At 43.9% G+C, this 27,185-nt stretch overlaps 1 protein-coding gene across 5 annotated transcripts in view; it reads left to right on the forward strand.

Annotated features, from left to right (window-relative positions):
* Positions 1–21,023, forward strand: part of ppp1r13bb (protein phosphatase 1, regulatory subunit 13Bb) — an 81,125-nt gene extending 60,102 nt beyond the window's left edge. For 4 of the 5 annotated variants that reach the window (XM_024420543.2, XM_024420544.2, XM_024420545.2 and 1 more), the window contains 9 exons: positions 85–204; positions 6,793–6,926; positions 7,203–7,647; positions 8,336–9,102; positions 9,305–9,442; positions 9,889–10,022; positions 11,605–11,771; positions 17,990–18,189; positions 18,386–21,023. In XM_024420543.2, the coding sequence (XP_024276311.1) occupies positions 85–204; positions 6,793–6,926; positions 7,203–7,647; positions 8,336–9,102; positions 9,305–9,442; positions 9,889–10,022; positions 11,605–11,771; positions 17,990–18,189; positions 18,386–18,427 (2,147 nt within the window). In that variant the 3' untranslated portion in view covers positions 18,428–21,023. The remainder of the gene's footprint in view (positions 1–84; positions 205–6,792; positions 6,927–7,202; positions 7,648–8,335; positions 9,103–9,304; positions 9,443–9,888; positions 10,023–11,604; positions 11,772–17,989; positions 18,190–18,385) is intronic. The other variant, XM_024420546.2, reaches the window with a different exon arrangement.
* The last annotated feature ends 6,162 nt before the right edge of the window (positions 21,024–27,185 follow it).

Consider the following 27,185-nt stretch of genomic DNA (forward strand, 5'->3'; position numbering starts at 1 on the left):
CCGTGCTGTGGTGTCCTGTGATTGTCTTTGTTCCACTGGGGGGGTGACACCCCTACTCCTATCCCTATCTACCACCTCGTCCAGGGGCGGACACAGTGCGAAAGCCCCTCGGCCCGTGGAAGGTGTCTGATTTAGACATCGTGGTGGACCCACTGCCCCCTTCCCCTCCAGAGGAGCGCTCGGGTGGCTCGGACGGCATGTCCCGTGAGTGTGGCAGGTTGCGTAGGTGTAGTCCCTAGACACTGATCCTGGATAGGATGCTGGTCCTAGATCTGTACCAAGGGGAAACTTCACCCTGGAGCGGTTGCCTAGTGGGAGGGACGGACGGCCCTTTGAACCTTACCTCTGCAGTAGTGGGCAGGATCTTCAGCATGTGACTTAGACACTGGCCTTTACATATTCGGAAACTCTAGCTCATAATGTCAAAGTTTTTTTTTTTTTTAAGGCTAATACAACAGATACAACGTCGGATAATACGATAGGCTAATACAACTGAGTTGAAGTCCAAAGTTTACATACACTTAGGTTGGAGTCATTAAAACTCGTTTTTCAACCACTCCACACATTTCTTGTTAACAAACTATAGTTTTGGCAAGTCTGTAGGACATCTACTTGTGCACGACACAAGTAATTTTTCCAACAATTGTTTACAGACAGATTATTTCACTTATAATTCACTGTATCACAATTCCAGTGGGTCAGAAGTTTACATACACTATGTTGACTGTGCCTTTAAACAGCTTGGAAAATTCCAGAAAATGATGTCATGGTTTTAGAAGCTTCTGATAGGCTAATTGACATAATTTGTGTCAATTGGAGGTGTACCTGTGGATGTATTTCAAGGCCTATCTTCAAACTCAGTGCCTCTTTGCTTGACATCATGGGGAAATCAGCCAAGACAGAAAAAAGTGGTAGGCCTCCAAGTCTGGTTCATGCTTGGGAGCAATTTCCAAACACCTGAAGGTACCACATTCATCTGTACAAACAATAGTACGCAAGTATAAACACCATGGGACCACGCAGCCGTCATACCGCTCAGGAAGGAGACACATTCTGTCTACTAGAGATGAACGTACTTTGGTGCGAAAAGTGCAAATCAATCCCAGAACAGCAAAGGACCTTGTGAAGATGCTGGAGGAAACAGGTACAAAAGTATCTATATCCACAGTAAAACGAGTCCTATATTGACATAACCTGAAAGGCCGCTCAGCAATGAAGAACCCACTGCTCCAAAACCGCAATTAAAAAGCCACACCACGGTTTGCAACTGCACATGGGGACAAAGATTGTACTTTTTGGAGAAATGTCTTCTGGTCTGATGAAACAAAAATAGAACAATTTAGCCATAATGACCATCGTTATGTTTGGAGGAGAAAGGGGGAGGCTTGCAAGCCGAAGAACACCATCCCAACCGGGAAGCACAGGGGTTGCAGCATCATGTTGTGGGGGTGCTTTGCTGCAGAAGGGACTGGTGCACTTCGCAAAATAGATGGCATCATGAGGCATGAGAATTGTAGATATATTGAAGCAACATCTCAAGACATCAGTCAGGAAGTTAAAGCTTGGTTCCAAATGGACAATGACCCCAAGCATACTTCCAAAGTTGTGGCAGAATGGCTTAAGGACATCAAAGTCAAGGTATTGGAGTGGTCATCACAAAGCCCTGACCTCAATCCCATAGAAAATGTGTGGGCAGAACTGAAAAGGTGTGTGCGAGCAAGGAGGCCTACAAACCTGACACAGTTACACTAGCTCTGTCAGGAGGAATGGTCCAAAATTCACCCAACTTATTGTGGGAGGCTACCCAAAACGAATGAACCAAGTTAAACAATTTTAAAGGCAATGGTACCAAATACTAATTGAGTGTATGTAAACTTCTGACCCACTGGGAATGTGATGAAAGAAATAAAAGCTGAAATATATATTTCTCTCTACTATTATTCTGACATTTCACATTCTTAAAATAAAGTGGTGATCCAAACTGACCTAAGACAGGGATTCTTTACTATGATTAAATGTCAGGAATTGTGAAAAACTGAGTTTAAATGTACTTGGCTATGGTGTATGTAAACTTCTGACTTCAACTGTAAAATAAACTAGTCAAAACTTAAATGGTGCAGCTCTCCATGGTGCTGGCTAGCAGGTGTATTTTATTTTTGATGAGGCGGCAAGTCGGATATATTGAGACAACTTATCAACAGTCTTCTACTAAACATAATACTGTTTTTTATTTGTTGTTAATTGATCATATTACAGTCACAGCTCTCAAACGTGGCGCACACTCAGACACATGGACATCTAGAACCATTCCTATTACAACAATCAATATTACCCTGCAAGGGCTGTTGTCTGTGTAGGCTTTTATCCAACAGTAATACCTGACTCTACCTCGTGCTCCTATTAAGTTAACAACAGAGATAAGATCATGTTTAATTAAGCAATTTTGGAATCACTATTAAAATAACTAAAAAGTCATCCTATCACATTAGACAGGGGTGTGGATTGTTCAAGAACACCACTCTGACCATTTGGTGCTAATGCAAACAAAAAAAGAACCTTGAAAAAGGTTTGGTGTGAGTGCTTTCAAGATGTTCGACAGCAAAGCACTGCTGATCCTGAGCGCGCGCGACTAGCTACTCTGAGGAAGTTCACTGCGCTCCTCCGCTCTTGATACCTGTATCAATGGTGTCAAATTTACCTCTGAAGCCAGCTCAGTAAAGTTGAGCTCGGATCTTTGACCTTTCCATAACCCACCTAACCATTCCCCTCACGAGTAGCAGTGATGGAGCATTCAAATAGTTATCCAACGAATTAAGCTTTAATCTGTCAATTTTGCACTGTGATAGACTAGACTGTCCTTTCCAGGGGGTGTACTTGTACATCAAGCTGCCTCACATTACAGAAACAGGAGATATGAGCCATTCTGCTTAAGGCTTGTGCAAGGCTACTTACTTTACTTACTATCTGTTTAGAGAAATGTTAAACCAGAATAACAAATTTGCCATTTTTATTTTTGACTTCATGAACCAGACTTACTGAGTCTGACTTTAAGTCATGTATGTTTAAAATGGTCACAATTGGACTGGCCGATAAGGATGTGTATATTCAACTATCTTTAGCACTTCCTAAAATGTATGGTTTAAGAATTTGGATAAATGAATACTGCTGTTCTCCAGCTTTTAGAATTGCAAAATGTAATTTGATTACTTTTATAACAACAACAAAGTTTGTTGACTAAATTAGCATTTTCAGCTTCGATGTTGAGCATATGAAGGACAAGTTCCTACTTAATTGAAGGGCACCAGTTGTGTTGAAGAAGCCACATTTGAAAACTTGGTGGAAATTGGGGGATGACAGGAGAGACAAAACGGCTTAACATCATGGTCGTAATTATTAGTGCACACCAAAGCGAAATGTTTTGCGACGGAAAACCAAAACAGGCTTTTCTTATTGGACAAATTTGAATACGACCCAGGGACCTGGTGGGGGGGGGGCATTGAATCCCACTCTACAGGGGGATTTTCAAATCATGATACAGTGCATTCGGAAAGTATTCAGACCTCTTGACTTTTTCCACATTTTATGCTACAGCCTTATTCTAAAATGGATTAAATTCATTTTCCCCCCCATAATGACAAACAAAAACAGGTTTTTAGTTTTTTTTGCAGATGAGACTTGAAATTGAGCTCAGGTGCATGCTGTTACCATTGATCACCCTTGAGATGTTTCTACAACTTGATTGGATTCCATCGTGGTAAATTCAGTTGATTGGACATGATTTGAAAAGGCATATACCTGTCTATATATGGTCCCAGAGTTTTTAGAGCAAAAACCAAGCCATGAGTGCGAAGGAATTGTCTGTAGAGCTCCGAGACAGGGTTGTGTCAAGGCACAGATCTGGGGAAGGGTACCACAAAAAGTCTACAACATTGACGGTCACCAAGAATGCAGTGGCCTCCATTCTTAAAAGAAAGAAGTTTGAAACCACCAAGACTCTTCCTAGAGCTGGCCACCCAGCTAAACTGAGCAATCTGACAGAGTTCCAGAGTTCCTCTGTGGAGATGGGAGAACCTTCCAGAAGTACAGCCATCTCTGCAGCTCTCTACCAAACAGGCCTTTACGGTAGAGTGGCCAGACGGAAGACACTCCTCAGCAAAAGGCACGACATCCCGCTTGGAGTTTTCCAAAAGGCACCTAAAACACTCTGACCATGAGAAACAAGATTCTCTGGTCAGACGAAACCAAGATTGAACTCGTCCTGAATGCCAAGTGTCACGTCTGGAGGAAACCTGGCACCATCCCTACGGTGAAGCATGGTGGTGGCAGCATCATGCTGTGGGGGTCCTTGATGAAAACCTGCTCAGGACTTCAGACTGGGGCAAAGGTTCACCTTCCAACAGGACAACGACCCTAAGCACGCAACCAAGACAACACAGTTGTGACTTCTGAACAAGTCTCTGAATGTCCTTGAGTGGCCCAGTCAGAGCCCAGACTTGAACCCAATCAAACATATCTGTAGAGACCTAAAAATAGCCTTGCAGTGACTGCAGAGAAGAATGGGAGAAACTTTGCAGCTGTGCCAAGCTTGTAGCGTCATACCCAAGAAGACTCGAGGCAGTAATCACTGCCAATGGTGCTTCAACAAAGTACTGACTAAAGGGTCTGAATACTAATGTAAATTGGATATCACTTTTCCCCCCTACAAACCTGTTTTTGCTTTGTCATGGAGTATTGTGTGTCGATTGAGGGAAACTATTTAATCCATTTTGGATTAAGGCTATAATGTAACAAAATGTGAAGAAATCCAGGTCTGAATACATTCTGAATGCACTGTATTTCAGAAATGATTAATTGTTCTATATTTTTTTACATTTATTTGTCTCTTTCCCTCTCCCTTTTCCCTTTCCTAATCTTTGCTGACAGAATGATAGAGCTGCTATACTTGTGGCAAAATGTTCATAGTGCAAAAATTACTAAACGTCATAATCTGGCAGCATGATTTAATTTTAAACTTTTTCATTTAACAATGTATAGGTAGGCAATTATTTGAATAAACTGCATAATACATTAATAGTCACCTCTTTCTAACATTGTTGAAGAAAATTTTCAAATTAAATTATGCTGCATCATAATGAGGTTTATGGTATGTTTTGAACTTTGCACAGTTATTTTGCACTATGAAATTGTCACCATTAGTAAGTACACTACATAACAAAAGTATGTGGACACCGTCTCATCGAACTTCTCATTCCAAAATCATCGGCATTAATATGGAATTGGACCCCTTTGCTGTAATAACAGCCTCCACTCTTCTGGGAAGGCTTTCCACTAGATGTTGGACCATTTGGGTGCTGATGTTGGGTGATTAGGCCTGGGTCGCAGTCGGTATTCCAATTCATCCCGAAGGTGTTCGATGGGGTTGAGGTCAGGGCTCTGTGCAGGCCAGTCAAGTTCTTCCACACAGATCTCGACAAACCATTTCTGTATGGACCTCGCTTTGTGCACAGGGGCATTGTCATGTTGAAACAGGAAAGGGCCTGCCAAAAACTGTTGCCACAAAGATGGAAGCACAGAATCGACTATAATGTCATTGTATGCTGTAGCGCTAACATTTCGCTTCATTGGAACTAAGTGGCCTTGCCCGAAACATGGAAAATAGCCCCAGACCATTATTCCTCCTCCACCACACTGTACAGTTGGAACTATGCATTGGGGCAGGTACTGTTCTGCTGGAATTCGCCAAATCTAGATTTGTCCGTAAGTCTGCCAGATGGTGAAGCTTGTTGCCACTGCTCCAGACAGAGAGCTTTACACCACTCCAGCCAAAGCGTGGCATGGTGATCTTAGGCTTGTGTGCGGCTGTTCGGTCATGGAAACCCATTTCATGACGCTCCCGATGAGCACTTATTGTTGCTTCCAGAGGCAGTTTGGAACTCGGTAGTGAGTGTTGCAACTGAGGACTTTTTTTATGCGCTTCAGCACTCTGCAGTGCTGTTCTGTGAGCTTGTGTGGCCTACCACTTCGCAGCTGAGCCATTGTTGCTCCTAGATGTTTCCACTTCACAATAACAGCACTTACTGTTGTTCGGGGCAGCTTTAGCAGGACAGAAATTCGACAAACTGACTTGTTGGAAAGGTGGCATCCTATGGCTGTGCCACATTGAAAGTCACTGAGCTCTTCAGTAAGGCCATTCTACTGCCAATGTTTGTGTATGGGGATTGTATGGCTGTGTGCTTGATTTTATACACGGATGTGGCTGAAATACACAAATCCACTCATTTGAAAGGGTTTCCACATACTTTTGTGTGTGTGTATATAGTGTATGTGCATTTGAATCCATGTCAGCAGTGTCAAACCATGCTTACTGTGTGAAACGACAAGTATTTTGTTCCTTGCCCCACCAACTAGTAACTGGTTTCCATTGAACAGGACCCTAAGTACGTCTCCCTTTCACCCAGCAACAGTGTCTGTACTCTGTAGCGTACCAGCTAGCTCTTTTGTTACACGAACACTCTCCACACTACTGCATTTGCCTGCCCAGTGTAGCAGTATCATCTTTTACACTCACCCCACCATGGCAAACATTCATACCAGTATACTCCTTCCCAATCCTGGTCCGGGCAAAATGTGCATTTGGCTTCTCGGGACCAGGATTGGGAAACACTGGTCTATACAGATGTGCTGTATCCCTATCTAGAGAGTTCTACAGCAGTCTCTGCTTTAACAAAATTCTCACAGGTAACTCTCTTAAACCACACTCAGCGTGCCCCATTCTCCCCTCTCCACCCTTAGCTAATGATGCTGGCTGGCCCACCCTTGGCAAGGGCAATGCCTCTCTCAAGCCCCCCGACTGGCCAGAGTCTGGGCCGGACACACAGGGAAAGATTCTCCCTCCGGGCTCCCCTGCTGCTACCACAGCAGACAAGGTCAGTCATTACTTTGACATTGTTTGTTGTTCGTAAAGCTTTAATAAAAATCATGATTTGACGCACACCCAAAAATATTGGAGGGGTGCTGACTAACAGAATAGTAAGTATCTTAACTCCTCCTTAACTCCTTAACTTCTCCTCAAAACCACCCCTCGCAGCATGCAACATTTCCCCAAATAACTATAACAGTTGAAATAGTTGGGACAGCGCTTCATCCAAAATTAGTTTGGAGATGTATTTGATGATATTGAATAATTGTTTGCCTCGACCAAGGTGCTGGACTCCAACAAGATGACTATCTCCTCCCCGGTGGCCCCTTCCAAGCCCCAGCCCCCTCCCTACGGCTCCCATCTAACTTCTGCCGGCTCCACCAGTTCTCTGGACCGCCGGCCAGGCCAGCTCCCCAACCCCCCCGGCCCTGTCTGGCCCCGTGTTCCCCCCTCCACCGGCTCCTCCTCCCAGCAGATCCAGCAGCGCATATCGGTGCCCCCCAGCCCGACCTTCCAGCCCAACTCGCCTCTCTTCCCACCGGGTCTTCCCGGGGATCGGCCTGACCCTGTCCTGGCCGTTGCGGTGCGCCCCTTCGTCCCAGACAGAGGCTCCCGGCCCCAGTCGCCACGCAAGGGCCCGGCCACCATGAACTCCAGTTCCATCTACCACATGTACCTCCAGCAGGCGGCGCCCAAGAGCTACCCGCTCAAGCCTGCACTCAAAGCAGGTACGAGCAGGGGCCGTGTGGGAGTGAATGAGTGTTCCAAATCCAATTATCTTTCGTTAGACCAGTGTGCACTTATTCACTTCCCTTCAACTGATTTGGTATACAAATGATGGCGGAAACTCACTAGCCTATGCCTCCACCAATCCAATGCTATTAGATTTTTGGGAAATAGGGAACGAGTGCACACTTCAGGAGAAACAAGGTATTATTGGGACGCACCCTTTGATGTTGTACCTGTACTATGCATCTTTTCTTCCTAGAGGAACTGATTTGTCAAGGTTGGTTAAGTGAAAGCAATATGGTGAACAACATTCTTTAACTTACCCAATCACTTACAGATCATTGACAGGAAAGAAAGGTGTGTTTTGGAATTATTGGATCAGGTTGGTGTCTGGGTAAAATGAAGGAGGGACAAGGAATGGGTGCAGGGGCTTAACTCAAAATCAAAGGAGACTGAAGTCTGTTTAAATATTTTGCTATTGACTGAGACTTGCATGATAAAGAGCAGTGCTGTGAATATTCTTGCTTTTGGTTATTAATGCATTAACTGTTGAGGTTTGAGTATCCAGTAATTCCTTATCGTTAATTTATGAAAGCGAGTCGGCGAGCAAGTACGTTATTTGTATTTTCCAGGGAAGTACATCATTGTTTGTTTTTCCCTCGTGTGTGTGTGTGTGTGTGTGTCCAGTGTATGGGAAGCCCGTTCTCCCCTCCGGCTCCACGCCGCCCTCCCCCCTGCCCTTTATGCTGACAGGGGGGCCCTTCCCCGGGCTCCAGGGGCCGGCCGGTGAGGACACTGGGGACAGAGAGGGCCCTGACATAGACGGGGCCCCGGATACCCCCCCGCCCAATGTGGAGAATATCCCGCGACCCCTCAGCCCCACCAAGCTCACCCCCATGGCCCACTCACCCCTTCGCTACCAAAGCGACGCCGACCTGGAAATGCTTCGCAAGAAGCTGGCGAACGCCCCGCGGCCCCTCAAGAAGCGAAGCTCCATCACTGAGCCAGAGGGCCCAGCCGGGCCCAATATCCAGAAGCTGCTCTACCAGCGCTTCAATACCCTGGCTGGCGGCATGGAGGGTGGTGGCGCTGGAGCAGGGGGAGTCAGGGCGGGCGGCACGCCATTTTACCAGCCCGCCAACCCACCCGACTACCCCGGTGACTCGTTGGCAGACGCCGACAATGGGAACCCGCCATGTGAGGACTCACTCCCTCCCCCACCACCAGCCGTGGCAGAGGGGTCGTCCTCAGAGCCCCTGCCGCCGCCTGACGCCAATGACAACAAGCTGCTGCCCCCACCACCGGCCCCCGAGGTGATCAGCCCCCCTGCCCCGGAGGCCTCGGAGGATACCAACAACAATAACCTAGGGGGAGTCTCGGTGGCCACCCTGCCTAGCCCTGTGCCTGAGGTCAGCTCTCCAGAGGAGGTTGCCACCACCCCCTCACAGCAAGTGGTGAGGCTTTCACAAAACACACACACAGCGACAGTATGCATGTTCATGTATCAGCGGTGAGTTGGACTCTTGGTTTATTGGTTAAGATGTTGGTTTCCGGAGCATGGTGTTCAGACCCACCTGTGACATGCATACATATGCATGTCTGTCTGTGTTTACACATACTCTTTACTAACTGTCTCTTCCCATCCTTCCCCTACAGGAGAAGCGAACTAACCTGAAGAAGCCCAACTCGGAGCGGACGGGTCACGGCCTGAGGGTGAAGTTCAACCCCCTGGCGCTGCTGCTGGATGCCTCACTGGAGGGCGAGTTTGACCTGGTGCAGAGGATTATCTACGAGGTCTGACTCTGTCGCTCGCATACACAATTAGTTTATTTGAGTAATTTAGCAGACGCTCTTATCCAGAGCAACTTACAGTAGTGAGTGCATACATTTTCATACTGGTCCCCCATGGGGTCAAACCCACAACCCTGGCATTACGAGCACCATGCTCTACCAACTGAGCCACACAGGACAAACAAACAAACACACAAAAATGATCTTTCTATTTGTATCTATTTGATCTGTGCTGACAGCATTATAAAAAGAGTCTCTTAGTGTTTGATTCATGTTTTTCAGCTGTGTGGGGGGGGGGCTAGTAAACCTGTCAGAATTTAATTGTGGTGTGTTTGTGGTTGATCTTGGCGTGTCACTCGACTTCTGAATTCTTAGAAATGAAATGGAACTCAGTCCACTTCTGTGTAGGGCTCAAATTGGGACCAGCTGACCCCTGTGTTCTTCCCCAGGTGAAGAACCCCAGCACGGCCAACGACGAGGGCATAACCCCGCTACACAACGCAGTGTGCGCCGGACACCACCACATTGTCAAGTTCCTGCTCGACTTCGGAGTAAACGTCAACGCTGCCGACAGCGATGGCTGGTGAGCAGCCACACACCACCTGCACACAAGGGACCTTAAAGAGGTCGCTCATGCGTCACCGTTTTTCTTCTATACTGAAAGTGCAGTACTTGAAAACTTGACTGCTGACATGGACACTTTTTGAGGATTGTATTAACACAGTGAACAAATGTACATAATACTACAATAGAGTTTTAGTGATCTATCCCTTTAACTTCTCTAGGTTAGGGGGCAGCATTTGGAATTTTGGATGAAAAGCATGCCCAAATTAAACTGCCTTCTACTCAGGCCCAGAAAATAGGATTTGGATAAAAGAAAGTTTCCAAAACTGTAAAAATAATGTCTGTGAGTATTACAGAACTGATTTTGCAGGCGAAAACCCGAGAAAAATCCATTCAGGAAGTAGGAGATATATTATTATTATTTATTTTTTTTCTATTCAATGCCATTACAGTATCCATTGACTTTGGACTCCTATGCCTTCCACTAGATGTCAACAGTCTTTAGAAATTATTTCAGGTTTGTATTCTGAAAAATGAGGGAGTAAGAGCAGTCTGAATGAGTGGACACTACCGTGTCACAGAGCTTTTTCATGCGCGCGACTGAGTACATTTCTTGTTTACCTTTTTATATTGATGACGTTATTGTCCGGTTGAAATATTCTCAATTATTTAGGCTAAAAACAACCTGAGGATTGAATATAAACATCATTTGACATGTTTCTATGAACTTTACGGATACAATTTGGATTTTCTGTCTGCCTGTTGTGACTGCGTTTGAGCCTATGGATTACTGAAGAAAACGCGCAAACAAAAAGGAGGTTTTATATAAAGAGAGACTTTATCGAACAAAAGGGACATTTATTGAATAAATGAATGTCTTCTGAGTGCAAACATATGAAGATCATCAAAGGTAAGGGATTAATTTTATCTCTATTTCTGACTTGTGTAACTCTTCTACTTGGCTGGTTACTGTTTGTAATGATTTGTCTGCTGGGCTATGTTCTCAAATAATTGTACGGTATGCTTTCGCCGTAAAGCATTTTTAAAATCTGACACCTTGCTCGGATTCAAAAGAAGTTAATCTTTAAACCTATGTAAAATAGTTGTATCTTTTCTGAATTTTTATAGAGTATTTCTGTTTTTGAATTTGGTGCTCTGCAATCTCCGGTTAAGACAGAATTCCCTTATTTGCATCTGTTTAGCTTCAGTCACGCCACTTTATTCATGACTCCAAAAACAAGGCTTCAGTTATGTTGAGATTTTGCTTTTTGTGACATACTTGCTTTCATAGTGTTGTATTTACATAAACAATTCATCCACTCGCCTACACCAAGGAACCCCCTATTTACTACCAGAGCACAGCTCTTTTCATACATTGTCACTGCAGAATAGATAAACGCATGACTGTCCTCAATGAGACAGCATACAATGTCCTTCATTTTGTAGCATACACAATATACATACAGACAAAAATTCTCCAATTCTGAAAAAGCCTCAGTCACGGTTGTGTTTTTTATTGCCTATGATTAACTTCCCTAGAGGTGATTGGTCTCCATGGAACTATTGTAACCCCTCCATTTTGTGTGTGTCTCTCTCTACAGGACACCCCTGCACTGTGCAGCCTCCTGTAACAGCGTTCACCTGTGCAAGTTGCTGGTGGAGTCAGGGGCGGCTATCTTCGCCAGCACCATCAGCGACGTGGAGACGGCGGCAGACAAGTGTGAAGAGATGGAGGAGGGCTACATCCAGTGCTCTCAGTTTCTGTACGGTGAGAATACCCGAGGTTCATTGTTGCAGGGAATTACATTGACCGGGTCTCCCACTGCATCCAAAATGGTACCCTATTCCCTATCTAGTGCACTTCTTTTGAGCAGGGCCCATAGGGCGACTAGACAACTAGAATATATTTGTGTATATATATTCTTAAAGGTAGACTCAGCAATATGATGTAGATGCAGAAAGTAAACAGCATAGTGGGGCAATTTCCACAACTAAGAGTGTTGAAGAGGAGGTTCAACTTCTCTTCTGTTTTGGTGCCCTGGCTACCATGCTCTCCAACAGCGTGAAACAAATTAGAATGTCGCTGGATTGGATAGCTTCCTGATCAATTATGCTATTTTGGGGGTTTTCGCGCTGATCGTAACTTTTTTTGGAGCTGTTTCTGCCCTCGTTTCCCAAGACCGAAAAGAGCATTTAAACATCAGAATAGCCATCACTAACCTCGATTTGGATGAAGAGTTCTACTTCAATGAGTCGGTGGCGCAGGACATAATGCTTACCCCAAACCAGGCTCTAATTACCGAGACTCTGAGAAGAAAGAGACAGCGTAAGTGAGGCGGAAATGCGGGCACCCTGATAAAACTACACTGAACAAAAATATAAACGCAGTATGTAAAGTGTTGGTCCGATGTTTCTTGAGCTGAAATAAAAGATCCCAGAAATGTTCCATACACACAAAGCGCATTTCTCTCAAATTTTGGGCGCAAATTTGTTTACATCTCTGTTAGTGAGCTTTTCTCCTTTGCAAAGATAATCCATGGCATATAAAGAAGCTGATTAAAGAGCATGATCATGATCATTACACAGGTGCATCTTGTGCTGGGGACAATAAAAGGCCACACTCACACAACACAATGCCACAGATGTCTCAAGTTGAGGGAGCGTGCAATTGTCATGCTGACTGCAGGAATGTCCACCAGAACTTTTGCCAGAGAATTGAATGTTAATTTCTCTACCATAAGCCACCACGTACATGTATGGTGTCTTGTGGGCTAGTAGATTGCAGATGTCAGTGTTGTGAACAGAGTGCCACGTGGTGGCAGTGGGGCTATGGTATGGGCAGGCATAAGTTACGGACAATGTACAAAATCTGTACACATTTCCTGGAAGCTGAAGATGTCCCAGTTCTTCCATATCTTGCATATTCACCAGAGATGTCACGCATTGAGCATGTTTGGGATGCTCTCGTTCGACATGTACGACAGCGTGTTCCAGTTCCCGACAATATCCAGCAACTTCGCACAGTCATAGAAAAGGTTTGTGATAACATTCCACAGGCCACAATCAACAGCCTGATCACCTCTATGCTGTAGAAGGGGGGGGACAGGCCTCTCATCTTTTAAGCAGGAGAACTTTCACAATTGCTGGCTAACTAAATACTTTTTTGCCCCACTGTATATATTTTTTTTATCTGTGACCAACAGATGCGTATCTGTATTCCCAGTAATGCGAAATCAATACATTAGAGCCTAATGAATTTATTTAAATTGACTGATTTCCTTTTATGAACTTTAACTCAGTAAAATATTTGAAATGGTTGCATTGTGTTTTTTTGTTCAGTATACGTCGGCGAGTGAATAAACCACCTCTACCCTCCATTCTATATGTGAACGTATAATCTCAAGAACAAAGTGGACAAGATCCTTTCGAGACTATCCAATCAATAGGACCTGAAGAGCTGTAATATCCTACGTTTCTTGGAGTTGTGGCTGAACAAGGACACGCCCCCAGCTGGTGAAGGTAGGAAACATCTCGACTTCGTTGACCCACTACACTGGGACCCCACAAGGATGCGTGCTCAGCCCCCTCCTGTACTCAGTGTTCACCCACAACTGCGTGGCCATGCACGCTTCCAACTCAATCATCAAGTTTGCAGACGACACAACAGTAGTGGGCTTGATTACCAACAACGATGAGACAGCCTACAGGAAGGAGGTGAGGACACTTGAGTGTGGTGTCAGGAAAACAACTGCTCACTTAACATCAGCAAAACAAAGGAGATGATCGTGGACTTCAGGATACAGCAGAGGGAGCACCCCCCTATCCACATCGAAGGGACAGCAGTGGAGAACGTACACATCGCAGACCAACTGAAATTGTCCACCCACACAGACAGTGTGGTGAAGAAGGCACAACAGCGCCTCTTCAACCTCAGGAGGCTGAAGAAATTTGGCTTGTCACCCAAAACCCTGACAAATTTTTATAGATGTACAATCGAGAGCATCCTGTTGGGCTGTATGACAGCCTGGTACGGCAACTGCACCGTCCTCAACCGCAAGGCTCTCCAGAGGGTGGTGCGGTCTGCACAACACATCACCAGGGGCAAACTACCTGCCCTCCATGACACCTATAGCACCCGATGTCACAGGAAGGCCAAAAAGATCATTAAGGACATCAACCACCCGAGCCCCTGCCTGTTCACAACGCAACCATCCAGAAGGCAAAGTCAGTACAGGTGCATTAAAGCTGGGACCGAGAGACTGAAAAACAGCTTCTATATCAAGGCCATCAGACTGCTAAACAGCAATCACCAACTCAGAGGCTGCTGCCTAAATTGAGACCAAATCACTGGCCACTTTAATAAATGGATCACTTGTCACTTTATACAATTCCACTCTAATAATGTTTACATAGCTTACGTTACTCATATCACATGTATATTCTGTATTTTATACCATCTATTGCACCTTGCCTATGCCGCTTGGCCATCGCTCATCCATATATTTATATGTACATATTTTCATTCACCCCTTTAGATTTGTGTGTATTAGGTAGTTGGGGAATTGTTAGATTACTTGTTAGATATTACTGCGCTGTCGGAACTAGAAGCACAAGCATTTCTCTACACTCGCATAAACATCTGCTAACCCTGTGTATGTAACAAATAAAATTTTATTTGATAATATACATTTAGCTGGTTTTTCTATGTATCGACAGAACAGCAGCTTCGGGTAAACTCGAGGGGGGGCGTGTGTGTCTTTGTTAACAGTTGGTGTGTGATCTCTAATATAATGAAAGTCTCAAGGTTCTGTACGCCTGAGTTAGAATACTTCATCATAAACTATAGACGGTACTATTTACCAAGAGTTTTAATCTACGTTTTCCATAGCGGTCTGTTTACCACCACAAATCAATGCTGACACGAAAACGACACTCAGCGAGCTGTATAGGGCCATAAGCAAACAAGAAAATGCTCATTCAGAGGCGCTGCTCCTAATGGCCGGTGATTTTAACTGATTCATCTCACCTAATTTCTACCAGCATGTCATCTGTGCAACTAGAGGCTAAAACACTCTTGATCCCCTTTACTCCACACACAGAAACTCATACAAAGCTCTCTCTCGCCCACCATTTGGCAAATCTGACTATAACTCTATTCTCTTGATTTCCTGCTTACAAGCAAAGACCAGGGAGGTTTTCAAATGCCTCGCAAAGAATGGCACCTGTTGGTAGATGTGTGCTTTTTTTTTTTTAAGCAGACATTGAATATCCCTTTGAGCATGGTGAAGTTATTAATGGCACTTTGGATGGTGTATCAATACACCAATTCACTGGCTGGTTATAATAAACCATGTTTCTGATTTATTCATCAAACTAGCTTACAGAGCAGTTATAGCTAAGTAGCCAGCTAACTTTGTAGCCATGGATTGTGCAACTTCTGTTGTTTAGCTAAGTAGCCAGCTGGTTGATGTTTTCTTTTTGTAACCAGAGCAGATGAAAGCAACATTCACCTCCACAAATGTTGTTTACATTGATTACCATACTGAATGAAACAGTTAAGGGCAGCTTTAACTTTTTCACTTAATTTAATGGGGAAATTCACCTTAAGAAGTTTTGCGCAACTTACTTAAAGTTAAAGAAACTATAGGGGAAAATATAAGAGAAAAATTAAGGTATTTTATGCAACCGGGCCCAGGACCCCGAACAGCTTCAACCCCCAAGCTATAAGACTGCTAAATAGTTAGTCCGGCAGCTATTTGGTTAACTATATAACGATCTGTATTACCCCTTTTCGCGCTACTTTTTTAGAATATATTTTTAAAAGACACGCAGACCACGTGTCACCACACCAGCCCAAGTCCCCCACATCCGACTTCTTCACCTGCGGGATCGTCTGAGGGGGGCTACTGAGGAGTATTTCTGGCTGTATTAAAGCCCCTTTATGTGGAAAAACTCATTCTGATTGGCTGGGCCTGGATCCCCAGTAGGTGGGCCTGGCTCCCAAGTGGGTGGGCCTCAGTGGCGATCAGTGCCATTTCAGATGAGGAAGGACAATTTTGAGCATGGACATATGTCTATTACATCATATTGGATGACTGTCATTCATATTCCATTCACCCAGTTAAATGTAACAACGATCGGTTTAGGCTACTACATGATACTCCATTTTTTTCCAAACCCATCAGGAGGTTGCTACAACCTAGCCTATGAATGAAAGTTTACAACGTAGTTGCAGAGGTCGAGAGACAAATTTGATGTGACAGACTGTGCCACATGGAGAGACAGTGACATTCAATACTGTCTTGCACACTCTTGCCTACATCTAGCTGATATTGGGTGTACTCGTAATCATTAGTCTAACAGTTGCAAACTAGAGTTTCTATTGGACAAATTCAGGTATGTTTATCCCCGTTTTGTTCAGTTTGCTTCTGTATCAGAAACATTTTAATAGAATCGCCAGAATGAATACACCCCTGATCACGCAAAAACACAGTTCAGTTTCATAGCAGCCACATTGTATTCCTTCTCGCATCTACGTCATGCGCTCTCCTCCTTTCACCTCTTCCCTTCACTTGTAGATTTCAAAGCACAAAACATCAGCTGTATGTGGGGGAAAAAAACCTTTCCAAGCCAACCCGCTATACACAGCCTACATCGTTGTCACCATATTAGCTAAAGTAACGTCAGCATAGCTAATAGAACTAATGCCTTAGGAAACCCGCTAAGTTATGCAGTAACGTTAGTATACAGTCAGTAAGCAGTTACACCGGCGGGCAACGTGGCAATAAATTAGTAAAACCAAAAGCTTACCTTAACTTGGAAGAGTTCCAGTGTTGGATAGTCATAGCCAGCTAGCTAACATCGCTCAAACAGATGCTGTGTGTTTCAGTAGGCTATACTAACAGGCCGTATTTGCTGGCTAACTGAAAGTGAGAAAATATAATCTCTTTCTCTCTTGCTTCTCCTTTTACGAAGAAATGAAATTGTTCAAAACTGTTCAACTATTGTCTTTCTCTGAGTAAACTACTCACCACATTTTATGCACTACAGTGCTAGCTAGCGGTAGCTTATGCTTTCAGTACTAGATTCATTTTCTGATCCTTTGATTGGGTGGACTACATGTCAGTTCATGCTGCAAGAGCTCTGATAGGTTGGAGGATGTCCTCTGCAAGTTGTCATAATTGCTGTGTAAGACTATGGAAGTGGGTGAGAACAATGAGCCTCCTACGTTTTGTATTGAAGTCAATGTACTCTGAGGAGGATGGAATGTAGCTGTCCTCCACAGTGCTGTTAAGGCTACTGTAGACCTTTTGCAAAATAGTGTGTTATAATGAATTATTTGGTGATGTGATTATATTTTGTATAGTTTTATCTAAACATTTTTTTAATGAAATTCACTGAAGATGGTCCTCCCCTATGCTAAAATAAAGGCAGTTAAACCATTTTAAAAACATTACAATACATTCAATACATTCTTTCCTGTGTTATTTACACACTTGTCACATTTATTATCTCGACTCTGCATTTTCAGCAGTTCTTACTATTGCCACTAGAAGGTGATCAGCAGATGTGTTTGCCACTTCGCTAACCGTTCTCAGCTGTTAGCCACCAATGCATCTATTAAAAAATGTAAATAAAAGTTTCCTTGACAGTTTTTTTTCTCCTCTTTGACTGTTATTTGTTGGCAGATTTGTTGGTGTCTTCTCCCAAAGCTAATAGCTGAGGTCTAGCAGTTTCTTTCTGCCAATAAAAACAGATTGCAATTTTTTCAAGTCATTACGGAATTATTTAATGTAACAAATCAAACATTAAACATTGTAAACAATTCAGGGTAATTCATGGTAACCTCGTGAACAATTAATTTAGACCTGCCGTTTATTTGAAGCAGTTAATTAGATGACCGTTGCCTGGTTAATAAGAGACAGGCAGTGTTTAACTGAAGTTTTACGGTAAGGATAACTATAGTACCTGTGTGTGTTCTACCAGGTGTCCAGGAAAAGCTGGGCGTGATGAACAAGGGGGCGGTGTATGCGCTGTGGGAGTACGAGGCCCAGAGCCCAGATGAGCTTTCTTTCGGCGAGGGTGACGCCATTACCATCCTGCGGCGGCAAGACGACAGTGAGACCGAGTGGTGGTGGGGCCGCCTGGACCACAGGGAGGGTTATGTACCCCGCAACCTGCTGGGGGTGAGGCCTGTCAAACGCACACATTCTCACACAAACCTGTTGGGATGATGCCTGCTCACTGCTTACCCCTGGGCCCATGCGTTGCTCCCAGTTTTCAACTCCATTGTGACTGTGTTTGGCAATACTGGCTCTCTCTGATGTATAACCAATCTCTGTCTCTCTATTGCTCTCTCTCTACCTTTTCTCTTCCTTGCAGCTCTACCCCAGGATAAAACCTCGTCAGCGCTCCCTGGCTTAGCCCCTCTGCCTCTTCCTTGGGTGAAAAACTGGACTACAGGCAGGCGTGGCCGAAGACTGGGGGAGTGGGGAGGCCTGGTGCTCCCCTACTGCCACAGTTTCCCCCTCCTCCCTGTAACCCTGGCTATGGGACACTGGACAGTGTTCAACACTGACACACCCACACACACACAGACCCCAGAAAAGAGGATCCCTCTGCTACCCCTTTTCGGTCGACCAAACCCCACTCTGCTCTCTCACTATCTCCTTTCAGCTTTATTTAAATCTGTGTGTGTGAGAGAGAAAAGCTGGTGCACAAGGCTCAGTGGAGAATCAAGCACTAACCAGTAGTGGGTTTTTTTGGACACCGCTCAGTTATACAGCGGACAGGACATTCACCCCTAGTGCTTACCTCTGACGTTTGATGATGTGTGTGTGTTTGGAGAGGGTAATGTGTGCGTGTGTTTCATGGTTTCTGTGTGTGTGTGAATAGTTTAGAGGGCCTTGTGTGTTTGGAAAGTGTGTGGGTTTAAGGACTAGAGAGAGGGTGCTTGTATGTGTACAATAGGTGTGTGTGACATGTGGATGGTGTATGTGTACCAGTGTTAATTTAGTCAATAACTATGACAAAATAATAGTCAAGCTATTTTTCCTGATGAAAACTAATGATGATAGCGAGATGCCATGAAAAAAACAATAACTAACCATTTAGTTTTCTTTTTAGTTGACAAAAACGTGACTAATGAACGTGTGACTAATGAACATTCAATTTGACATGAAGCTCCCTTTAGTCTGTTTTGTCCAATCATAAGCATGCATGCCTTTGCAGAATATTGAATGCAATCCTCTCATTGGCTAAATTAACGTCTTTCAGTTGCAGGGTCTGATTGAGCTGATCTGCCCGGCTCTCCCTCACAGCTCCCGGCGGTCACTTCAGTCACTTGTGTATCTTTTGAACTGATGCTCAGGACACCTTAATTGTAACTAACCTAAACTAGAAACAATGTTGGCTATTTTTGCTTTGATCAGATCAGAAACGATTTTCCCATGTGTGCTACTATTCAACTGTGTTGCTGCTCTCGTGGCCCACTAATACGAGTGCAGTTTTTTAAATTGAAAATATGAATGCCATTTGCTTAATATTAGGAGTACAGTAATATTTCTGGCATTGTTGGAAATCTCAGATTCTCCCCCTTCAAGGGAGTCAATGTTATTTATCCCCATCCCAAGTTTATGATGGGAGAAAGAGCTGAATGCCTAAATTGTTTCATCTGTAGCCAAGGCTTTATAGCCTGTATGGTAAATCATGGCTGGATTTGGTTACAATCTGCCAGCTATATGAGGTGATAGCCTTGTCCAACTAGGCCTACTATTTGAATGTGCACATGACTGAAAGGTTATGTATGATGAGTTTAACAGGTCAAGAATTTGTGTTTGCTGTGAAGAGGGGTGACAGTTTGAGGTCTGTACAAGGGTGTGCCAGATATTCTGAATGTTATGTACAATCATAACAGGGATTTTGAATTTCCCTCTATCGATATGAACAAAGAGTACCTATATCAATTCTGTAGGTCGCTTGCTAAGTAGCTTCCAAATAAGCCGGAATTTTAACTGTCCTAACTTACTTTTCCATCATAGCTTCTTTCCCTTCTCAAATGATAGGGATTATTTAGGGATTTTACACTGCCCTTCCGCATGACAAAACAAAAAGGCCTTATTTTTTTAACTTATGGAAAATAACCTATTTCTCAACATATGTTCCTGGATTTTAGTCCCAGGTAAAGCACTCTTTTTTAGTAAAGTGTATTGGATTATTGAAATTTCCCAAACAAGATAAAACATTTTTTTTATCTTCTCACGGAATGAAGCACTCATCCCCTAATTTTCTTGCGCCGTCAGGGCCATGCTATCATAACATACCCTTTTTAACTATTTACAATTTGTCACGTTAAGTGCCCTGCTTTAGTCATAGAAGTTATCAGCAAAAACACACTTTATTTTACAAAAACTTTTAAAGCTTCACTCAACTTGTCAGCTCCTCCAAAGAGATGTGTCCAACCGTTGCCAATATAGATTGAGATTTGAGATAGAAAGTGGCGTATGTGATGAACAGGGATGCAGTGTCCTATGCGTTTGCTTTCGTGCAGTGAAGGAACCCTCCTTCGGGCAAATGTGTGTGTGTGTGTATGTGTGTGAGAGATACGTCAGGCCTCACTCACCATAGAGCCATGATCAGGGGGGTCCTCACCACTTCACTTCAGGCGTGTGTGAAAGTGTTAATTGAGCACTTGATCAAACCCACGCTCTTACAAATCTGATGGGTGTGGCCATTCAAGCAGAATGACATTTACATAACACTAAGGTATTCTTTTGTTGTATTACCCCTACTTTCCCTGCCTGACCTTGTTTCCAGTTCTGTGAGGTGAGATTTGTACCTTGCCCGGCAAGGCCGAAAAAGAGCTTTACCCTAATCTCTGTAAATACTGAGATGAGTATGTTTGACTGTCTGCTGTATGAAGACTCATTGACTCGTCGGGGTTCTGTAAGCGTTAAGGATGCAGTACTTACACATCCTGTTCTGTAAATGTGCACAATAAAAACAATTCCCCGCATGACAAATGGTGTAGTCAGTTTCCTTTTTTTGTGGTCCCATGGTTTGCTTGCAATAGCACTTTTGCAAGGGCTGAACTCAATCCACTGCATCCGCCTATGTCGCCCTTCCCATCTGCGGTGGAAAGTGGCAGAGTTACAGCACTGCTTTCCAGAAAATATGAAAACAATGTAAAGTATTAGTCCCATGTGCTGAAATATAATATCCCATACATTTTCCATATGCACAAAAATCTTATTTCCCTCAAATTGTGCACAGATTTGTTTACATCCCTGTTAGTGAACATTTCTTCTTCACCAAGATAATCCATCCACCTGACAGGTGTGGCATATCAAGAATCTGATTAAACAGCACGATCATTACACAGGCGCACCTTGTGCTGGGGACAATAAAAGGTCACTCTACAATGTGAAGTTTTGTCACACAACAAAATATCCGATGTCTCAAGTTGAGGGAGCATGCAATTTACATGCTGAATGCAGGAATGTCCACCAGAGCATTTAATGATAATTTCTCCACCATAAGCTGCCTCCTATGTCATTTTAGAGAATTTGACAATCCGTCCGAACGGCCTCATAACCGCAGACCACGTGCATGGCGTTGTGTGGGTTAGCGGTTTGCTGATGTCAACATTGTGAACAGAGTGCCCCGTGGTGGTGGTAGGGTTATGGTATGGGCAGGCATACAGTACGGACAACGAACACAATAGCAATTTATCGATGGCAATTTGAATGCACAGAGAGACCGTGACGAGATCCTGAGGCCCATTGTCATGCCATTCATCTGCTTCCATCACCCCATGTTTCAGCATACTAATGCACTGCCCCATGTTGCAAGGATCTGTACACAATTCCTGGGAGCTAAAGATGTCAGTTCTTCCATGGCTGGCATAGTCACTAGACATGTCACCCATTGAGCACGGCCGGAGAGGTTCACAAAAAACAAGTTTAATGAAAACTCTGACAAGGGCGTTCCCTTTCAGTCCTTATATACTGCTACACAAACAAGTCATAAAAGCATGATTTACATTATTCGTTATTATTGTTGGTTCATGCATGTGACTGAATTGATACCTTACGAGGTTTCTTATCTCAAAGCTGGGACCTTGAAACTGAGATACTCCTTTTGGTTCACAGAGCAATGTTCTGGGCGTACTGCCAATTTGTCTGAGGAGGTGGTCACAGTCACCTGCACGAACCAAGATTGAGAGGAGATGCTGTGTACAATTCAAGGTTCTCTCTTCAGACAATGAAATGTTCCCTCAAACTCTCAAGGCTTTCTGTGCTTGTGAGGAGTGTTTGGCTGTGCCAATAACTTACCTTTTTAGAACCCAATCCCTTGTGACTTAGCAAAGATTTTCCAAACCCATAATTGGTTTTACCCCAGCTACCATAAAGAATAACTGGACCTATTGTAAACAGCATTGGTAGTAATTGCATCGCTTTAGATTATGTCCCTGTTACTCTACTGAACATTATTTGTTTTAAATTTAGCCCATTTGATGACCGCACAGAGGCCAAATTATCCCTATGCGTTCTCCCAACTCTGTCCACTTTCAGGAGTGTTTTGATGTTGCTCACTAGTCAGTAAAGAAAATGTCTGCACAGCCACGCTTACCCCGGAATGAGCGGGCACAGAGGGCTCAGGCAACACTGAACAGTCCCTCACCCAATGGCCAAAAGCGCCACATTGACGACAATGTTCGGTAAGTTTTTGCTGTTAGTTTTACCTCTGCTTGCTTTCATTTTCCTTACTCCTGAAACTATTACCGGTGCTTGAGGTATGGATAACCGCGACTACACGCACCGCATGGTTAGAGGAATTAGATTCCACTCTCAATGCGACTTGAACTACCTCTGTGTCACACCCTGATCAGTTTCACCTGTCCTCGTTATTGTCTCGACCCCCTCCAGGTGTCGCTTGTTATCCCTGGTGTATAGATCCCTGTATTTCCTGTCTCTCTCTGCCAGTTCGTCTTGTATGTTCCAAGTCAACCAGCGTGTTTTTCCTGTGCGCCTGCCTTTTCTATTCTCTTTTACTAGTCCTCCTGGTTTTGACCCTTGCCTGTTTTCTGGACTCTGTACCCGCCTGCCTGACCATTCTGCCTGCCCTGACCTCGAGCCTGCCTGCCACACTGTACCGCCTGGACTCTGAACTGGTTTGGACCTTTTGCCTGTCCACGACCATTCTCTTGCCTACTCCTTTTGGATGTAATAAATATCAAAGACTCAAACCATCTGCCTGCATCTGGGTCTTGCCTTGTGCCCTTATACTCTTTCCCTGTGGAGTGTTGGTCCACCACCCCTGCAATAGCCATTTTGATGGTGGGTTTCAATCCTGCCCCCCAAGCGGAGGTAATAATTTCCCTATCTTCATTAAAATGATCTGCTAGTGCCAGATTAGTGCACAATACATCTTCCATCCTATCACGTACTCACCTACCAAGTCCCTTTGATGCTGGGTACATCAACTCATTTTGGTTCTATAGGTTTTGTTTTTCTGTTGATAGAAGGCTGACATCAAAACGCTGGTGTGTATTGAGCTTTTTTTGTTGTTTTTGTGTCAACTCACACTAGCATCTGTGGTGGAATTATTGTAATCAAAAGTAGAGACTTTTACATTTCTTCAAAACAATCAAACTTTATTATTTAAAAACTGCAGTAATGGAGCTGGTCGGTAATCAGCCCTGGAGGTGATCACCGAGAACCCAATGAGCAGATTTGAGCCACAGCATTTTATAGCATCCATCCTCCTGGATGTATATGACAAACGACAGATGTCACAAGGTTAAGATTTGTATGAAAGATTCTTATAATTCACAGCAGACAGTATCTCATTGCGTAGAGACCAGGGTCTGGCCCTGGAGTCCTCTCTCCCTCGTACCATATAAAACGAACATTAACTCATGCTCTGGAATGCGGTATCCCCAAAGACATCGTAAATCTCCTGCCAGTGTTATCTCCCAGGGGAACACTTTCAGTTCATACAAACACAATAGAGTTATAAGAACCCTCTAATCTAAAACAACCATTTGATGCAATAAAAGTATAACAATCTTGCTCTCACACATCTCTGAATTCTTTATTAGATTGAAATTTTCCATCAGCAGGGAAGTGCTGACCAATCTTATCCAATTTGCCAATGTTTTCCTATATTCGAGCCAAATTGGTGTAATGCTCATGCGCCTCTTTCAGCTCCTCTATTGCTTTGTTAAACTTTTCTTCCTCTAGCCCTCCTTTACAGGGTGGATCAGGGCCGCCAGTCGCCATTTCAATAGTTATTATTCCGACGCTGTCCATGGTCTTTAGATTTCCTCATCTATGGTTCTAATACATGCCAATTGTAACTTTTTTTTAGGTAGTGATACCCACTTCCCGGAGAAAGGTTACTTAATAATTTGGTCACGGGACCTGACACCTTGTATTAGAAATAATACTGAAGCGTCTGCCAATTTACTACTGGAGAATATTGGTGACCTAATGTCTTATACCAGTGTTATGCCTCAAATTCCACTGTTGTTGACAACACACGTTACCAAAATTATTCACAGTTGTCTTCCTATTTCCACGTAATCTGTCACTGTTCCCCGCCCCAATAGGAAATAAACCAACGTCTCTCCTTATTGCTACTGCTAATACACACATCACTTCCAAACAATGTTCTTGTAAGAACCAACGCTGGAGATGAGATGCAGGTATGGGGAGTCAACATTTAATATAGCACAGACATTAAACAGGACAGGAACAGCGTCAGCACCCGGTAACATAACGACATACGAACATTAATCCTGAAGCAGGGAACAAAGTTTGGGAACAGACAGATATAGGGCAGGTAATGACACAGGTGATTGAGTCCCAATAATTGCTGATGAGCATGACGGGGGAAGGCAGGTGTGCGTAATGCTGGGAAGCCTGGCGCCTTCGGGCGCCAGGGAGGGCGAGCAGGAGCAGGCTTGACAGTTCTAAAATCCTTTCGCTTTTCCAACCATGGATGAGGCTCTACTCCAGAACTTCTATCGCCATCCATTTTCCCCACTCACTGACAAGGTTTAATCTGAAAGCACAGATATTCTCAGATATCTCCTATTCTCCACCGTATGCATTTCATTCCTTTGTCCTTCTACATGGACTACTTCTCTACAACCTACCCTACTAGAACACAAGCATTACAATTTATCCATTAACACACACACACACTCTATGACCTCATGGCCACCACAGTGGGATTTCACCCCCCCCCCCTTTACAGGTGTGCCCCCTAGGACTTAACCTCCACAGGACCAGTCTGCTCAGGCTTACTTTCCAGGACTCACCATAAATCTACAACTGGTCATAGTACAATGGGAGTACTGAATAAGCTCAGGCTAGGTCCGTATCCTACAATTTGTATTCAGTCTACGACTCTCTCTATCTTGTTTTTGGTGCCAGCTTCTGTTTCACTGATTCGGACTCTCCAGTTCGACTATAAATGGTGGTGAATCCTGCCGACAATGCAACTGTTAGGTTCTCGACACACAGAGTAAAAACTCATCTCGCTTCACCTGTTGACCTCAGGCTGAATTCCTCGCTCCTCCCTAAATCCACGGCTGTCCAAACTTATCAGTGACTGAAACCAGATTGGTTTCCTATGCCTCTCTCCTTAGAAGGCTTGATATCCAACAATAACATGTTTGACAGAATGTAAACTTGCATTTCCATGAGCCACATTCCTACGCATCCTTCATTGACCCCAGCCTATACCTAACTTATACATGTAAAGTAATCAATAAAACATGGTAACATGAATAAGTATATTTTCAGCTGGAATCCAGTGGGGGAAAGCCCCTAGGAATAGAACCTGCAGTGTTGAATGTGCAAGACCAGTAAGCACCAAAGCTGTTTTTTGAGATTCACAGTCACTTCCTCCAAGAACCTTGCCCAGACTTGGTATATTCTCAGTTATCAATTATGCAGTTCTACAAAACTTAAAACACATTTCTCTACATTATGTTCCAGGTTGCAAAGTCTACCTGACACAATGTCTGTTTAAGTCATGGGTTCAAGTCCCATACCTGTCAAGACGTTTCAATGTGTCTTCATGGAGGAGATTCACCCTACCTTAACTTTTTTTAGGCTCCAATCGAAATAACTACCTTGTAATTTAGACCAAGACACAGCAAACTTTCAAGAACATTGGTTCTACTTAATCCATTTTATTGCAGTGTCAATCCAAAAGTATTTGGATATCTAATCAACATGGTGAAACTTTGTCGTGCACGGTGGCACGTGTCTGTAAGCGTCTGGGAGACGTAGGCTGAAGGGCTGCTTGAGCTCGGGGCTGCAGTGCGCTATGTTGAATAGGGGTCCTTCACACGGCCAACATGATGAGTTCCAGGGAGCAGGAGGTCACCAGGTTGTCTGATGGGTGAACCAACCCAGGCTGGTAAAAGAGCAGGTTAAACACTCTGTGTTGGAAGGTGTGGGGACAGCCCTGTGAATAGAACCTGCAGTGTTCCCTGTGCAAGACAGCTGAATGCAGCCTTTAACAGGCCAGTGAGCACCAAAGCATTTATTACCTTTGCAGTTTTTCGAGATTCACTGTCACTGTGGGTGTTGCGTCCTCCTCCTCTGCCTTGGAGGAGGCGGGTGTCAAGATTCACAGCATCGTTAGAGATCGTAACCTGTCCATCCAAAAGTTCCTGAGGGAAGAGATGCCTGACATTCTATACTTCACAAAAATATAAACGCGACATACAACAATTTCAAAGTTTTTGATTGACCCAGCCAATCATTATTATTTTTTATTTAACCTTTATTTAACTAGGCAAGTCAGTTAAGACAATTCTTATTTACAATGACAGCCTACCCTGGCCAAACCCGGACGACGCCCAGCCAATTGTGCAAGATTTTGTTTAAGTGGGATTTTCTCCACAAAAGGGCTTTATCACAGACAGAAATACTCCTCAGCAACCCCCCCACCCCCCAAAAATATAAATGCAACATTCACCAATTTCAAAGATTTTACTGAGTTACAGTTCATAAGGAAATCAGTCAATTGAAAGAAATGATTTAAATCTTCATCTATGTCGAACATGAACATTTGCCCAGTGAACTGCAGATGAAGACCCTGTTGAGGACGATGAGCACGCAGATGAGATGGTTTCTGACAGTTTGTGCAGAAATTATTCAGT

Source organism: Oncorhynchus tshawytscha, linkage group LG05, assembly GCF_018296145.1.
Source record: "Oncorhynchus tshawytscha isolate Ot180627B linkage group LG05, Otsh_v2.0, whole genome shotgun sequence".
Classification (NCBI taxonomy): domain Eukaryota; kingdom Metazoa; phylum Chordata; class Actinopteri; order Salmoniformes; family Salmonidae; genus Oncorhynchus; species Oncorhynchus tshawytscha.